The sequence below is a fragment of the Xenopus tropicalis genome, chromosome 2 (genome assembly GCF_000004195.4).
Source record: "Xenopus tropicalis strain Nigerian chromosome 2, UCB_Xtro_10.0, whole genome shotgun sequence".
Lineage (NCBI taxonomy): Eukaryota > Metazoa > Chordata > Amphibia > Anura > Pipidae > Xenopus > Xenopus tropicalis.
Genome location: NC_030678.2, coordinates 38536862 through 38555208, shown reverse-complemented (window position 1 = coordinate 38555208; position 18347 = coordinate 38536862). Strand labels below are relative to the sequence as shown.

General features: G+C 39.1%; 1 protein-coding gene across 4 annotated transcripts; it reads left to right on the top strand.

Annotated features, from left to right (window-relative positions):
• The first annotated feature begins 364 nt into the window (after window positions 1–364).
• Window positions 365–17863, top strand: gyg2 (glycogenin 2). Of its 4 annotated transcripts, none has more exons than XM_031895926.1 (10): window positions 365–508; window positions 1278–1363; window positions 4402–4543; window positions 5564–5738; window positions 7816–7978; window positions 9292–9418; window positions 11136–11349; window positions 14265–14348; window positions 15810–15923; window positions 17227–17863. In XM_031895926.1, exons 2-10 carry the CDS (start codon window positions 1357–1359, stop codon window positions 17386–17388), a joined length of 1188 nt encoding a protein of 395 aa, XP_031751786.1. In that variant the 5' UTR covers window positions 365–508; window positions 1278–1356; the 3' UTR covers window positions 17389–17863.
• The last annotated feature ends 484 nt before the right edge of the window (window positions 17864–18347 follow it).

Below are 18347 nucleotides of genomic sequence, written 5' to 3'. Positions count from 1 at the left end.
ACTGTGTATAGCACTGAAGATGTATAGTTGTGGCACTGGCACACAGTGCCATACACAGTGTGGCAGTGCCACAAATACACATCTTCAGTGCCATACACAGTGCCACAACTACACATCTTCAGTGCTATACACAGTGTGTAGTGCCACAAATGTACATCTTCAGGGCCATACACAATCTACAGATGTGTATTTGTGGTACTGGCACACAGTATGTAGACCCAGCACTATAACAACAGACAAACTCTTGCTCCGGCTCCTATAACTCTATGCACAGCAGCACACACTCAGCAATGCAGTACAAAGTGCAGCAGCACCGCCCTGAGCCCGCCTCCCTCCCCCCTCCCATGGTGACTGGCCCCTCCCCTGATCTCTCTCCAGCTCCAAGCTGAGACGTCAGAGATTACTGGGCTACCGGGGAACCTGCACTGCAGCCCGTGTCCCTGTGTCCCCTACACGAATAGCCGTGGGGAAGGTCACCTGGAGGACATAACGTAAAGGCTATTTCTCTGTCAGGATCTATGCATGGTCTCTGTGTGCATGCTACACCGCCGCCGCTTTCATCTGATACAGTCATGCCAGCCAGTGCCCTGTCACGTACAGCAGCAACTGGCAGGCTAATTCAGTGTGTGTGAGAAGAGGGCACATTCGCCTACTGTGGGCTGCCTGAATGGAGACCAGAATCAGTGCTTGCAGTGGGGCAACTGGGCAGCTCCAGGGGAGCAGGAAGGGAGGTGGCACCCTGCTGGCTCCATGTCACCCTGCCAGGGCTCTGTACAATCAAGTTCCTTTACACCACCCATTTGGAGGTTTATATTTTTCTTCAGCGCCAGAAACCAAGCCCAACCCTTCCCTGTCATTACCCCTCTGCCAGTGAGCTGGGTACAAATAGATAGATATCTTGGTTAGAGCTATGCTTGTGCTTATAAGTCCCTGGCACACTGCTGTCTCTGATATTCTGTATACAGTACACTTTATAGAATGAGATGTGTATCTTTTATTGAACCATTTGCATTTCAGGGCCTAGTCCTAGCTCTATTGTGGGGGGATTTCATGCTTACATACAGTAGCAGCCATAGCTTGGTGTTTGCAAAGTTCCAAAGTCATGACTACATTTATATAAGGTACATTATATGTATGCTCCAGAGGTCATTGAGGTTGAATGTAAGTGAATGCAGAAGGGAATGCATATGATAAAGTACATAAACACATTTCATATGCATGCAGAATATAATTTTGTCATCAAACTAACAGCTTCTGTCGTCTATTTCATTTCCCAGATCCTCATTGCTGTCAGCTGCTTTATTAATGACTCCTGAGACACGAGGAAGGTTTTTCTACGCCAGCTGACTTTTCATAATGCCTGGTAAGTTATAGAGTTTGCCAAGTGCCACTCTTATCTTGGGCAGAATCCTGGCCCTGGTATCAAAAGCAAGAGGCCGCAGCGCAGCATATTAACTCATTTTAAACAGCACCATGAATTTGTATGCATGCTGAAGAAATTTGCTTCCGTGAGGATATTTTTATAGATGGGAACAGCTGCACGATGGCGATACAGTATCTTCAGTTGTGTTTAATGATGTGTTTAAAGTAGCCTGTGGTAGTTTAAGGTAGAAGACACATGGGGTGATTAGTCAATTAGATTAAATTTGCCTGGGTGCAGGCACACACAGCCGATATACGCCAGTAAAACACAAGACTTGACATTTTCTGGCAAATTTTGGCTGCATGTGCCTATACCCCAGCGGATTTAATGCTTCTGGGTGGAGGCATATCAGCCTGCACTTATCACCAGGCTGACAGTACACCTTGTGTGCTCTTGCCCTAACTTTCTGTAAAGGGGCTGTTTATAAGCTTTTAATAGTATCAGTACTGAGATTAATTGGCCCCCTGCATTGCTCACACCTCATATTCAAACTGTAAACCCCTGTATTGTTTAAATAATGTAAATAATCCCCTGTGTAGTTCACACCTTTTAGTTTATCCATTGTTCACCCCTTGCAGTGTTCACACCTCAGGTTTTGACTGTAAGTGCCCACATTGTTCACCTGTTCATGCCTGTAGGAGCAGTGCCAGCATTGTGTCACTGTATGTGCTACCTGTCCTATGCTTCCTGTGTGTATGACACACACACAGGCAGCATAGGGCAGACAGAGCATGGCACACACAGGCAGGGTAGGGCAGGTAGAGTACTGCCTGTGTGTGCCTTACTTTGCCTGCCCTATGCTGTCTGTGTGTGCCATACTCTGCCTGCCCTACCCTGCCTGTGTGTGCCATACTCTGCCTGCCTTATGCTGCCTGTGGGAGGTGAACTTGGCAGGGGTTTGTTCTGGGAGTTTGCTAGCAGTTGGATTTAGCCATTAAATGGTCCATAAGGTGTGTCATTATGTGCTGCGTGTTGCTGTGCTACCCACAGGGGAGGAGGATTCATATAGATTTAAGGGTATGTGTATGTATACAACATAATATGATTCTTCCACATATTAATGATGGTTGATATCCCCACAGTGAGCACCAACCATTTGGGTTTTTGCTGCACTACCACCATTAATATGGGCATGATCTTAAAAGCTCTTGTGATAACATGGGTGTGGTTCGAAGTGGATGGGGTTTAAAAAAGGGGAGTTGTAAAAACTGGCTTCCATTTGTCGCCCTCCACTATGTACGCTAGAGAAATTCCAGCCCTTGGTACCACAGAAGTTGGACAGCACTGATGTAGAGCATAATATTCTGAGACAATTTGCAACTTTCCTTCATTTTTTGCTGTTAGTGTTTTTTTTAATTATTTTGAGTTTTGTTCACCAGCTCTCCAAGTTTGGAATTTCAGCAGCTACTTGGCTGCTATGGCACATAAATAACAATAAAATTGTAGCCTCATATCCCTATTTGAAAGTTATAGAGTCAGAAGTAGAAGGCAAATCATTCAAATTCTATAAACAACCAACAAACAAACAAAAATTTAACTTGAAGATGAACAACCCCTTTAAATATATGCAATATTTTATATATTCTAAACCACCTGGCACCACACTGTAAGCATATTCCGGTGTGTTTAGAAACAAAAAGCATTATAACTCAGTCATTAGTAATCATTTAACTACCAATTCAAAATGGGCATTACGTGTAGAAACCTGACATTTATTGCCAGATTTATCGCAAAGCCAGGCAACTACAAAGGCCTAGTAAAAATGCTTAGCTGCAAAACATAAGTGACTCTGTGCTCAATATTTGTACAGTAGGATTAAAGGGTTCAGTGAACCTTCTTGTTTGTATGAAGCATCGCTTCACTTTTTTTTGCAGAGATGGACATAGCAGGAGCTGAAATATGTTGCCTTGCTGTCTATGAACAGGGTGTCTGGCTATTTGTTGTACTGAAGCATGTGGGCAGTGGAGACAATTACAAAATACAAAACCATAGCAAATTGGCATTCCAACATGCTTCCATTTAGATGCATACAGACTTGTTTATGAGGTGTCGCTAATAGACTTTAACACTTCTATACATCAAATCCTTTTGGAAACATCTAAGTTTATAAAAGTTTTTGAACCACAGTCTCCCACCACCACCACATTGTTGGTCTTCCCCATATACAGGGTATCTTTAATGTCGTCCCTACATATAAGCTTTTTCTGACTGTATTTCCACATACAGTCTGGCTTTTGTGCCATATGAACTGGGAAGTAATAATGGGGCTCTATATTAAGTTAGCATGGCCCTACACCCCGGAGGCCTCAATTATTGGCTCCACCCAGTTACCTGGGGCCCCAGGGTGGTTACCTCTCCCAAGAGGAAAAATTGTCCTACAATAACAAATGAATACCCCTACTCCCCAATTATAGCACAACTCCACCTATGATCCACCTAAACCCTTCCCACTTTACTGTAATCACTGCACTTTTTGTGGCCCAAATATTTTACTTCTCTGAGGCCCCTACAGGGCCCCTGACTGCAATACATTCTGTACCCTCCCGATGGCAGCCCTGCACTGGGCCACCAAGGGACCATTGAATGTCATTTTGATTACCATTATAGGTGCACGTAAGGTGGCCTCACACAGATATTCACACAATTTGCTCTGGATTTCTATTCAAAATTGTTTTTGCGGGTAACTGAAATCAGTAATGAACCCTCTGTTGCCTTTTCCGAGCTACAAACCCCAGTACATTTAGCTATTAGTAGAATGTCAGGTGCCCATGCCTGATATAGGTAATTTTGCATTAATAATCAATTTTACCTGATAAAAATAAAAATTCAATATATCAGAGGTTCCCATACTGTGGTACCATTATACAACAAATAATATGGCATGCGATTTTTTAGGTTAAGTAAATTCCAATTGTATTTTCGCAGTGATACAGTTTACAGTGTATTTCCTAATTAATCTAGTCCTGTTTATTTTTCAGTTACAGATCAAGCGTTTGTCACTCTTGGGACAAATGACATTTACTGTCAAGGAGCCCTGGTCCTGGGGAAATCTTTAAGGAATCATAAAACAAGTAGACAGCTGGTAGTAATGATAACATCACAGGTCACCAGCCGAATGAGGTAAGGCATTCACTGTACTATTGGGGTTCGATTGATAACTGGTGCAAACTTTTCTGTTCAGCCCACAAATATTTTATCTTTCTCTTTGAGTTCTGTTTGGGAGTCCTAGTACCTCCTCACCTTGGCTAGAGAGTAGCACCTACATGTGTGTGGATGCATATAAAAAGCGCTGCAATCACTCTAGTATGCCTTTGAGAGGTTGAGCCAAAAAGCCCTATGTTCCTTGTACTTCTACACAGGGCCGCCATCAGGGAGGAGAGGGGGTACAATTGTGCCGGGTCAGTGAAATCTTCTTTGGTAAACTTACACAATTTACGCAACTTCTGCTAATATTGCTTAGAAACTACATATCTTGCCTAGAAACTTAAGTAACTTGCGTATGAAGCAAAAGACAATGCAGAGAACCTTTGCAGTGACAAATCAGTGAGTTAAATGATCACCAATGAATTTAATGAACTTAAGGAAAATTCCACTTGCCCCAATCAATTGACTGACTTATTAGCACATAATTTATTCATTTTAACTATTAATATAAACTGCTTATTATAGAGTAACATCAGCTGTTTATATTGGGATCTACTGTATTTACTGAATTATAGCAACGTCTTCTACATGAACTTTCCAGCAGTGGAATGAATAGTTATTGGGCCCGAGTAACATCATTGGGCCCCTACACTTACACAATTTACGTAATTTATGCAAAAACTTATGTTACTTTCAAAGAAATTTACAAAACTTACATATAAACTCAGCTGACCTCCCAATGAAAATATTAACTTATTAGCACATCAATTATTTTTACTATTTTTATGAACTACTACTGACTAGTTATTGGGCCCCTAAACTTATGCAGTTTACGTAACTTATGTAAAAACTTATCTAACTTCCATATCAAGCAATGACATCGCAGCTAGCAAAGCACATGCAACTTTGTGTTTCCCAAAATAGTATACCACAGAGCATATTTATCAGTAAATGGATTTATTGATTGACTGTAATACTTCTGGTTTGTTTTCACAGAGATGTCCTTAGTAATATATTTGATGAAGTGGTCGAAGTGGATATTTTAGATAGTGCTGATTCTGTCCATTTGTCTTTGATGAAGAGACCAGAACTTGGTATCACGTTCACCAAATTTCAATGCTGGACTCTTACTCAGTATACCAAGTGTGTGTACATGGATGCTGACACAATCGTAAGTAGACTTGCTGGTTTTATAAGCACTGCTTGGATGGAATGCATTTTCCTTTATAGAAATGTAATGGATAGATGGTTGTAGTCCATTTGGCACAAACACATACTGTAGGTACATGTGCACAAATCACTGGCTTCTGCAACTCTCACAATTCCAGTTTGACCATAAAAAAAATGTGCACTCATCCAGAGTGATAGTACAGGTATGGGACCTGTTATCCAGAATGCTTGGGACCTGGGTTTTTTTGGATAAGGAATTTTTCTGTAATTTGGATCTCCATACCTTTTAGGTGAGCTAAAAAATATTTTATATATTAAATAAAACCAAAAAGAATGTTTTGTCTACAATATGGATTAATTATATCTTAGTTGGTATCAAGTTCAAGGTACTGTTTTATTATTACAGAGAAAAGGGAAATCAAATTTAAACATTTGAATTATTTGATTAAAACAAGGATGTGGGAGATGGCCCTTTCTTAATTCTGAAAGTATTTTGACCATACAGACATTTGATCAGGGGCCATACACACAATAGGATGGTTATGCCATATTGCTTAAATGGACCAAATCATTTGTGTTATGGGCTGGTGATGAAATTGGCCAACTGCATTGCTACGTGCAAGGTTAGCTTCAGAGTTTCTATTACATAATACCTATTAAGCTGTGGAAAAAATGCTACTTATGGGAGCTTATGGGGGACACGCCAGTGACTCTTCTCTGTGACTGCCCCCTTTGCCTCAGCTGTGCATTTACTGCCCTAATGGTAATATATTATTTTCTACAGATATGATGATGATGGTTTGGGCCAAATAACCGAATTAGCCCAATATCGCCCACCCGTAGGTGGGGATATTGGGAGAAGATGAGCGGATCTTCGGTTCGGGGACCGCATCAACAAGCCGATGCAGTCCCCGATCTGACTAATTTTCAAACCTGCCCCATCAAGTTCTTACCGATTTCAGGCCAGATGTCGGTCGGGCAGGCCCGTCGTTAGTGCCCATACAGCAGCTAGAATCGGCCCGTATATGGCCACATTTAGTCACATGGGCCCCCTGGGCAGGAGGACCTTCCATCAAGTAGAATGGGGGTTCAAGTTAAAAAAAAAAAAAAAAAAGACCCACACATGCACAGCATTGTCTCTGATCTGCCCCAGTCACACACCATTATGCCAAAAACCACACCCCACACCCTTTGCGTCCTGTGACATTTTACCCTTACTGCTTTACTTTCTGTACCCCCACTCTGATGGGGGTACAGAAACTTGGTGCACAGCCCCAGATAAGTAAGTGAATAATTTATTCATTGTGGCCACTAGTATGGTCACTTGTAAGGGTTAGGGGCGAATCGGCCTGTGTAAGGTCACCTTTACTTTTGGGATCCAGTGCAGATCTCTCCTGTCAAGTTTCAAGTTCACGTTTCAAGTTTTATTGTCATATACAAATAACAATGAAGCATCATTACCGTAATAAATTTTTTGACCCGTGTTCCTCCGAACTTTACATAGACAAAAAAACAAAACAAATATTAAATATAATAAAAGTGTGCAATAAGGTACAAGTATTTACATTAAAAAATGCAATGAAATATTTGAAATTGTGCAGTGAGGATTTAAAGTGGCTTGGCTTAAAGTGACATTGTGTCAGGCACCCTCTCTAAAATAACAAATGCCCTGCCAAATCTATCCTTAAAGAGATACTGACACCAGAAATTAACCCTATTTTATATCTATCATAACATTGTCTTTGCATGTTATTTATAATTTTGCCTTAAAAGTATTTTCCTGATGCTTTTACATTAACTAGTCCGTTAGATTTAGAAGCTATAATTAACAGGTTGAGAAGGAACAATCAGGTTGACAAAACAGTCGGGTGTAGGACCTGCATGTAACAATTACAAAAGAAAACTTAGCAACGAAAAACAATCAACATGAGCTGGATCAACATGAGAGTAGTTTTTTGGTGTCAGTATCACTTCAAACATATCAACACCAGATTTCATTTGATGGTCACTGAAGATACTTGTTTGCTTTGCAAATTATTTATGTTTTAGATTTAAAACTGGAACTGTTCTGCTTCAAGGTCCTTTGCAACATCGATGAACTGTTTGATAGGGATGAGTTTTCTGCTGCTCCAGATTCTGGCTGGCCAGATTGCTTCAACAGTGGCGTATTTGTCTTTAGACCATCGGTGGAGACATTTCACAAACTTCTTCACTTTGCGGAAGTACATGGCAGCTTTGATGGTAAGTGTTTTATGTTAGAAAGCATGTATGCATGGGGTTCAATGAGTTTGGCAGTCATGTTAGAATATTGTCATACCTTCTAGTATAGCATCACTTTACCCAAGTGCTCACCCAAGTCTTGTGCCTGAGCTGGCTCTGAAAGGCGGGGCTCCACTCAGGGGTGGGGACAGTTGTCCTGGGCCCAGTTGGGTTTTGGGTCTTCAAGGGTGTGACCCGGTCATGCTGCACTCACTTTGATTAGCCGGGCCCCCCTGCAGAATTGGTTAGGGAGCATGGGAAATGAGGTGCCTGCATCTTCTTTCCCATAGCAGTTTCTGCATGGCTCCTTGTCACAGAACTCATAATGCAGATGCATCCAATCTCCATGTGGCTTTACTATATAACTGCACGGTCATGAGTGTGCAAAGCCATTTTTTGAAAATTGGGGTTCCATTATACTTGTGGGCAAGAGAGAGAGATACTTTCCATACTTGCCATTTAACTAAATGAGTGGTAGATGTCACCATAGTACAGGTATAGAATCCATTATCCAGAATGCTTGTGACCAAGGGTATTTCAGATAAGGGTCTTTATGTTATTTTGATCTTCATACCTTAAATCTACTAAAATTAATTAATCCCAGTAGGATAATTTTGCCTCCAATAAGGATTAATTATATCTTAGTTTTGATTAAATACAAGGTACTATTTTATTACTACAGAGAAAAAGGAATTCAGTTTTAAAAATCTACTTTATTTATTTAAAATGATGACATGGGCTTTCCATAATTCGTAGCTTTTTAGGATAACGGGTTTTGGGATAACAGATCCTATACCTGTACTTCATAATGCAGTGTATCATAATAAACCTTTAGGATTCTCACACTCTTTGGTACATGGCCACCTACTTAGCCCCTTCATAAGATTTTCATATGTAGAAAAATAGGACCTAGGATTAGACAGTTGTTATATGTGGAACTTTGGAGCTGCAGCCCATACCTGGCTACAAATATGTTGTACTGTTTCCTATGTAGCCGGCCTCTTGCACTAACCTAGATTCCCCTCATACCAAATAACAAAACCTTTTAATAATAATTAATAACTACAAATCTCTGTGGGGCATTAGCTTAATACCAGAATAGAGTGTACTCCTTCCATAATGCCCTGAAACCTTTTCTGATTAGTAAAACTGTACCATCCAGAGGGTTAAGGCATGAAGGATTTTGGCTATAAAATTGCCAATTACAGTACCTAATGCACCTCTGTCATGCTGTACATAGCAATTATATATCTCTGGTGTGCTTACATTTTATTTTCTATTTATCTGTCTTTAAGGAGGTGACCAAGGCCTACTAAATAGCTTCTTCAGCAACTGGGCAACAGCAGACATCAGCAAGCACTTACCATTCATCTATAACCTGAGCATTAGTTCTGTTTATACGTATAAGCCTGCTTTTCTACAGTAAGTGTTACTTACTAATAGGTACAAAGTAATAGAACAGCTCCATACATGGAATATATACATTTAAAAATGCAGGAATGCTCTTTACAGGGAATATGTATGCTATCAGTATTTATTAAGTTAACTACAGTCATAGCTGTAAATTAAAAAAAAAAAAAAACTATAACGGTTGTTATATTTATTTCACAGCTTTCATGCCCTCCCACATTCATTGACCTGTGCATGGGAGTCAAGTGAATGTGATTTGGACTACTATGTGGGCAGCCAGCAAGCCAGACTGGCAAGCTGTGGGTTCTGGCAAATGCCAGATGGTCTGCTGTAAGATACCATAGACAGTCCCTTTTGACTGGTGGGGAGCTGTTTGGGCTTATATGTACAGTACTTGCAATGCCAGGGCTTATTTTGAATCCCAGATATATTTGTGATCAATAAGCGTATACCTCTTACCATGTATGGGCAGTTTAACTTGATCACTTTTAGCCTTGTCCAGTGTTGACCAAATTTACTAAGAAGAGACCTTTAATTATTATCTGCTGTCTGGGAAATAACATCAAGATCAGCCACTGCAGCTTCATATCTGCACTGTTCAAAATGTGCACATTCTGGCTGAAATCTGCCTGTAACTGCTAGTGTAAATTCTTAGTGGCAGTGAAGAATATGTCCTGTGCATATTGTAAACTCTAAATAGAAGATTTAAAACAGGATCTGTGCTCCTTGTAAGAATGCTTTTTCATTAGACATAACAATTTGTACAGGTATGGGATCCCTTATCCGGAAACCTGCTATCCAGAAAGCTCCAATTACGGAAAGGCCATCTCCCATAGACGTAGTTATAAGCAAATAATTCTAGTTTTTAAAAATGATTTCCTTTTTCTCTGTAATAATAAAACTGTACCTTGTACTTGGTCCCAACTAAGATATAATGGATCCTTATTGGAGGCAAAACAATCCTATTGGGTTTATTTAATGTTTCAATGATTTTTAGCAGCCTTAAGGTATGGAGATCTAAATTACAGAAAGATCCCTTATCTGGAAAACCCCAGGTCCCGAGCATTCTGGATAACAGGTCCCATGTCTGTATAACAAAAGTCCCTTTAAAAAAAAACATGAAACCCTAATTCTTTTTTTTTTTATAAACACATCCATACCTGTTTTAAAGGTCTTTAAAAAGCTGTCAATCAGATATTGCCTGCCTCGACTCTATGCCTCAGGCAACCTCAATGAGGAATTTTGTGCATATAGAGATGACAGCGAGGAATGGCACTTTGATTTGTTTTTTGTAAACTTGCACAACTCATTTGGATACAAATCTATTCAGTGTGATTTGCCTGTTTTTAATCCTACTTTATCACATTGCATCCAGTGTGCCTTGCCCTTAAGATCCAGTTAGGGTTTTGATAAGTGGTACTGAGCAACATAAGTAGGAAAATCAATACATCTTAATAGCAGAAAGAGACACAGTGAAAGAGCCACTATTTCACTAATAGCTACTTAAAAATCTAATAGCTGCTTAAAAATGTTAATGGACAAAAAATTAAATGTTTATTGATGAAATAATCCTTTGTAATGGGTGTCAAGAATAAACTCTGCTTATTCGACTATAACATGCCATTGTGTCCCTCTGCACCTGATTTTAGTGTATGCATAAATGAGTTAATCAATGGAAAAATATAATCATTTTCTCCATTCGAATAAAAAAATGGTGTCTCCCTTGCAGGTTTGGATCTGAGGCAAAGGTTGTTCATTTTTTGGGCACACCAAAGCCGTGGAACTGCAAATACAACCCTCAGACCAGATGGATCGTTGAGGATGAATCTTTAAGTGGACAGGAGCACCTCTCTTATCTTGTCCTTTGGTGGGAAATCTATATTTCAGATATATTGCCATTACTAACAGAACAAGAAAGAACAGATGGAACAAACAGTCAACAGGTAAGGAACCTTTAATACCAAATATATACCACTAAAGAGTAACCAGTGTGAATGAAACAACCAGGAGTGCTGTTCAAGGAGGGCACAACGGTTCTTTTTAGTACAGTGGATCTGTCACTGTCATGTACTAGTGATGCAAGGGCAGCAAAAGGTTTTAGGTTCATTCTCTAAATTGTGTTGGTAAGGATTGTTTATCAGTGTTTATGTATGCCTTTGTGGAATTCCCAGTTGCCACTCATGTGCGTGATTATCTGTTCTATAAAATCACTTTTTATATACTGACCGTATGTAAAACGAAATGAGCCACACAGTGCCTGCAATCCACAGTTTGGAATTGTACATTGAATTATAACAGCATTTTTGCTAAGCTCCACAAGGAGGCACTGTCCATCCCATCAGTGGAGCTTCTAGCCTTACAGCCAGTTAAGTTCATAAAACCAAACCCTACTTGCTGTAAAATATTCTTAGCCATGCATTAACCATCCTGCTGGTTGCTACAGACTACTAGAAATTGTGCAAGTATTTAAAAAAAAAAAAAAAAAAAAACACAATAGGATTGCTTTGTTATCAGCATAGACATTAAAATGATTTTGTTTTGGTTTTAATGGTGTAATTTGCATTTCTAAGTTATTATTATTGCAAATAATTCACTCTACCATTTAAAATGTGATTCTTGAACCAACAAAAGAAATGTTTTCAGTTTAGATACTGTTTCTCCTACTCAATTTAAGGAGAAGTCTTGACTTGGCTGAGCTGGACTCGCAATTTTACTATTGGGGCATGGCAGCAATTTTAGCAATGCAGGTGTCAAGTAGCTGCTATCTTGCTATCTTCACATTGTTGTGTTGATCAGTTACTGGGGGGGGAAAGGAAGGGAGGTGACCACTCCAACTTGCAGTACAACAATAAAGAAAGACTGAAGTTTATCAGAGCACAAATCACATGGCAGAGGGCACCTGGGAAACTAAAGGTCCCCACACACCATAAGATCCGCTCGTTTGGCGATGTCGCCAAGCGAGTGGATCTTCTCCCGATATCCCCCACCTAAGGGTGGGCGATATCGGGAGAATCCAGGGTAATTTGATCGTTTGGCCATAACGGTGGGTATAGGAAAAGTTGGTCCGGGGACCGCATCAACGAGCCGATGTGGTCCCCGATCCGACTAGATTTTCTAACCTGCCCGATCGAGATCTGGCCGATTTCAGGCCAGATATTGGTCGGGCAGGCCAGTCGGGAGTGCCTATACACGGCCCATTAGCTGCTGAATCGGTCCAAGGGACCGATATGGGCAGCTACTATCGGCCCGTGTATGGGGACCTTAACAGTATGTCTAGCCCCATGTAAATTTCAAAATTAAATATAAAAAAAATCTGTTCACTCTTTTAAGAAAATGGATTTCATTGCAGAATTCTGCCGGAGCAGCATTATTAACTGCTGCATTTTTTTTAAAAAGTGTTTTCCTGTGACAGAATCCCTTTAATATTTATAAGCAGATTCTACAGTCTTCTTGGTGGTGAAGCATTAATTAGTAGGCAGTAACTAATGTTTCTCCCACAGCTGCCTACCACTAGATATACAAAACAGTTGCAATAAGATACGCACTCCTTTAAGTAACAATACCCAGAAGCAGAGTATCTCTCAAGACTTCTTAGGGTGCTGACACAGAGTTACTTTGGTAGCTTGAGGGCAAAGACACACACAGCACTTAGGAGATAGCTTCTTCCACAGGCAACAAAGCATCTGAGAATACATATAAATGAAAAAGAATGGAGAACAGGTGTCCCTGAAAAGTAGGAAGTCTGCTGCCCTTATTTGAATTGCAAGTATCCCACCATCAGCTGAAAGATACCTATGTTAAAAATATATTTCAATTTATAATTGGTCCTTTGTACTTTTATATTGATAAGTCCTCTGTGACGAACCCATTTGGAGTTTGGACCCTAGACACATTCTCTCTGATCCCTAGTGTTTCCAGCAAATGAAATGCAAACCAAATCCTGATGTAAATGCAGGATATAAGCAAAGAGCAGGTTGGCTCAGTTTTGTAGGAACATTCTAGCACCAGTTACAGGCAAATCAGTTGCTAGTGGAGAATATGCTTTCCCTGAAATATGTTGTCATTAATGCTTAACTTTCTTTTGTATATATGGGGGAGGAGTAGTAACTTAAAAATTTTAGTTGTGCCATCTAGTGTTGAATTATAGTAATGTACAGTTCTAATGTATGTAATGAATGAATCTAAAACTGAAATGAAAGGCCTGATTTGCTATACAAAATGCAAAATGTAAAAGACGGGCTCAAACTGCCATGTTTTTGTACTATGTGACTTGCCCAGTGCTCCAGAAAGAAACGTAAAGACCTGCAAATTTCTAATAAATACCTGCTGCCTAATTACCTACAGTCTATGTCAGGGGTCCCCAACCTTTTTAACTTGTGAGCCACACTCAGATGTGAAAAGTGTTGGTGAGCCACACAAGCATGAAAAAAGTTCCTTGGGGACTGCTGGAGGCTCTAGTTGGAGTAAAACTGTGTTTCTGTGCTTCCAGAACTTACATCCAAGCCAGAAATTTACAAAAGGGCACCTACATTGAGCCCACTGGGAGCAACAAAGGTAGTGGTGAGCAACACAAGCCACTGGTTGGGGATCACTGGTCTATGTCATTCAAGCATATTATTCCAGATGGCAAAAGACAAATATAGAATAGATTTACCACATATACAAAAATCAAGGATGGCTTTAACTGCCCTATACAGCCCTGGTCCCTACACCTACCAAAATAGATAATTTCTTAGTTCTGCCTCACTAAAAATGAAGACTGCCTTCTGTTTGTTTATTCCTTATAGTTTTTAAAAGAGTCTTCATAAAGCAATAAAAGTCATGAAAATGCATGAAACCTCTTTACTTTCATATTCAGCACCAAATTGGAAGAATTGAGCTTCTCGTGAAAAATGAAAACCCGTCTTCAGTTGAGACTCCTGAAAGCACCCCTGGAGATAGGGTGAGTCTTCCATTTCTAGAAGGCCTTGCATCAGGTCAAACATAACATGCATGTTAGAGAAGGAATCCAAACTGTAACCAGTTAAACTTGTCTGTAAGAGTGTTTGTGTCAGTGCTCAGAATGCCTTCTGTGAGATTCCAGCATTGATATAATCTTTACATTGGCATGGCATGAGTTGTTCTTCTCTTTGCAGTCACAAATGTCAGTTATAAATAAAAGGAACATCAGAACAATGTTATTTCTGCCAAGCTGTGCTAAATGGTGAATCTCCCTAGGTCAAATATGACTGCTATAGAGATTTACTTAACTTGCCTCGTTATTGTACCTGCTTCCAGAGGATATATGTTCCCTATCACATAGACACTAGGCTCAGTTTCACCAGCAGCCAACTAATATACATGTATGTTTGTTGAAGGAAACCAGAGTGACCCCTGACAAAAACAAGCAAAACGTACAAACTGCGCTACAGGTAGTGCCTAGTCAGCACTGATCCACTGTATGTATTAGATGGATTGGCCAGGCCTTTTTTTTAATTTATATATACTTTCAACAGTAAGATTAAAATGAAGTAGGCTACCAGGTAACAAAAAGCCTTTTAAATGCAACAGAATGGTATACACTTCTCAAGAAATTCAAATAAACATTTAAATTGCAGGGAAATATTTTTTATTCATTTTGGGTTCTAGACACCTTAAAAAGTTGGGGAGCAAATCTGAGTTCCATTGGAAATAAAGCAAAAGCCAGGTTATCTACAGGCTCCCCAGTAATAGCATTGCTACGTTATATATTTGCATTACAAGCCTAAATATTGGGGATTTTATCTAGACTTCATACATTGTGCGCACAATACATGTAATGACTTGGTGCTAGGGAGAAAAGTGTTTTTGTGCAGAAATATTGGTGCTTTATTTTGGACAGATTAAAAATGTAGCCATTACCCAGTGGGGGTAAAACAACTCTTGATTTACAGAAAGCACTTTTTAGCCAGCTACAAGTTGCCTCTACTTATCTCCCTGTGTGACAGGGACTAAAGGTGTGATATTTCTATTGTACAAATGTAGGAAATATAATGTTGGCTTCTAAGTTTTGGGACTTGTAGTTTACCTGTAAAAAGCATAAAGTTAAAGTAATACTAACGTGCAAGCCTTTACAGGCACAATAAGAACACCATAGGCCATCCAAGTTGTTTCACATTTGTGCTAATGTCTTACTGTCAAGACTTACAGCATCTTTCCCAAAACAACAAGGAACTTGCAGCACAAGAAAATGTTCATATGGTAGTAGAGCTCCATGGTGTAAAAATTTGGCCTATAAAAAGCTTTATGCTAAGTCCATTCTAGCAGCTCTTAATTAAATGTGATGTCACCTACATACTACCTTTATAAAAGGACAAGTGAGCCTCCTCTCCCAAAAAGGTGGTTTCCAAATGTGTGGACATTGTGCATCTTACTGTTTTTCTAGCTACCTGATAGTAACGCTGAACAGCACAGTCTGGATTGCAGAGGTCCAGATCAAAGCTTGGAACTTCCTTGTCAGCTGACCAATGAATGTGTAACTCAAGACAACGTTCAAATGGTAGTATAACTCGGTGTTATAAACTACCATCTGCTTCTTAATCTATCATTTGCTTTATAATTCCCTCATCTAGACCAGCGGCTCTCATCTGAATGAAAAACAATGACTACAATTCAATTAACCACTCCTGCATGACTGCTTATTATACTGATTTTTACAGTGTACAGTGTATGCATTTTAAGTTCTCTATAGTTGCAGTTGCTATGGCCCTGTTCCAGCTACTAGTGTAGGCAATAAAACAACATAAAATTTAATATATTAAGATCATAATATTATCTAATCGCTAGTATTTATTAATGTATTTTTAAAAAAAAAGTTTAACAGTTAAAAAATCATATTTTCAATTAAAAAAAAAAGTGATAAAACACAATTGGATTTTTATTTGCAATATCTAGCATATTCATTTTTACAAATCTTAAAAATTCAAGTTTGGTAATTATTCTGAAATAATTTATGTACTTCTTACACCAGCATTTTTATAATTTCATTTTTGCCCCCCCCATACCTTCATTATCATTTGATTTGCTCTTGATTTCTGTGTTGGTTGTTCATTCATCTAAATTATTTAGGCTTTCAAAATACAATTGCTAAATAATTTAGTATCTCTTTTGCAGACATCGTCCGTTATACATTATCACCTAACACCAAACATTGGGCCAAACACCAAACATTGGGCTAGGTTCAATTCTATGAGAAAACATTATTTGATGGTTTATCACATCAAAATTATGGGTGAGATTCAATTTAATGAGAAAACACTTTTCTCTTAATTCAGTTCCAGATTTTTCACATAGACTTCAATAGGGTTTTCATGTGATAAACAGTGAGGGGAGATTTATCTCATTGCATTGCATCTGGCTCTATAGGAAAATCTGGAATTGAATTAGGAGATAAGCTTTTCTCATCAAATTAAATCTGGCCCATCGTATGCTTACAAAAAAATAAAAATCGTTACTCCTTTTCATTATACTGTCCCTTCCCTCCCCCCATACCATACCTCTGACCTCATTGGCCAAATAAGCATCATATTGATGAAATAACTCAATTGCACTTATTTGAGAAATTACACCTTTATTTGTCATGTCTTAATCCATGGTCAAAATCTATAAATTCAATAGAAAACTATTCAAAAAAATGGCAGATTTGTTGGTAAGGTGAATATATTTTTCTGTAAAGGTCTTCATTTTTCATGCTGCCAAAGAGATGCACAAAATGCCAGCAAAAAATACAAAATATGTTTGATCATTTCAGGCATTGGGTTAGGGACACCATTTTTAAAATGTTTCTGTTTGTGTTGCTGAAGGTACAGCTTGCCCATTCTGCTTCAGAGTTGTCCATCCACGAATCAGAAGAAGAGGCCAGGACAGAAGATGAGCGCAGGAAGTGGGAGCAAGGGCAAATTGACTACATGGGAAAGTATTCTTTTGAGAACATCCAGAAAAAGTTAGATAGATTTTTACAGTAACTCTCTGCCTTCGTTTTTACACTGCCGTGCAACCTTCCCTCTCTCTGCATTATTTATTGTGCCGTGGCATTTTGTTTGGTTTTATATCATGCTTAAAAATCTTGTACTATTTTAATACAAATTATCCAAATAAATTAGAGCTATTTAGTTTTGCAATATATTCTGTCTTTATTATCCATTGCCTCTCCTTATAACAACATAATTAGGCATGTTGGCATGGGCCTTGTCCTTCAAATTCTGTTACCTGCATTTTCCTAATGATAACCAGCTAGGAGGATTTTTAATAAAATTACTTTTTTGAAGGAGTTTTTGCATATATTTATAAAGAATTTCTTATTTTTACATCACAACATTGTCACGTGTAATCTGCCTTAATATTGGAATGTTATTTTTTTAATCGATGCTGATGTTACTATAAACGTTGAGGTGCAAGTCTGAAAAACTGTCAATTAAAAAACATGTTCAGCACCTTTAATGTGTTTTTTCTATAACAAATGGACTGTCATTATAGATATTTATCACTCCCTCCCCCCCTCTCTCTCTCTCTCTCTCTCTCTCTCTCTCTCTCTCTCTCGCTATAGTTCAGTTGATGGACAGAGGTATAAATGTTACTTTAAAGGAGAAGGAAAGGTAAAAACTAAGAAAGGTTTATCAGAAAGGTCTATGTAAATACAGCCATAAGCACTTACAGAAAAGCTGCACTGAATCCTCTTTCAAAAGAAACACAGGATTTCTTGTCCTGTTTTTTGTAAACATGTTCTTAGGGTATCTGACTTCCTCTCTGAGAAAAATCCTTCATTCTTGGAGTCTGCACAGTTCTCTCCTTTCTCCTGTTCCCCCTCCCACAAGAATGCTACGAACTCCCTCCCTTAGGAATGTGTAATCTGAGCTACTAATGGCTAGAGTTGTAGCAGAAAGCTACTTAAAATGGCAGCTGCTGTCTTAAACAAATGTAGAAA

Bases quoted from the DNA above. Each gene is read 5' to 3' on its own strand.
- gyg2 (XM_031895926.1), top strand. The intron at 9,419-11,135 runs GTAAGTGTTACT...TCTCCCTTGCAG, and splicing joins TATAAGCCTGCTTTTCTACA to GTTTGGATCTGAGGCAAAGG. The intron at 14,349-15,809 runs GTGAGTCTTCCA...CTGTTTTTCTAG, and splicing joins AAAGCACCCCTGGAGATAGG to CTACCTGATAGTAACGCTGA.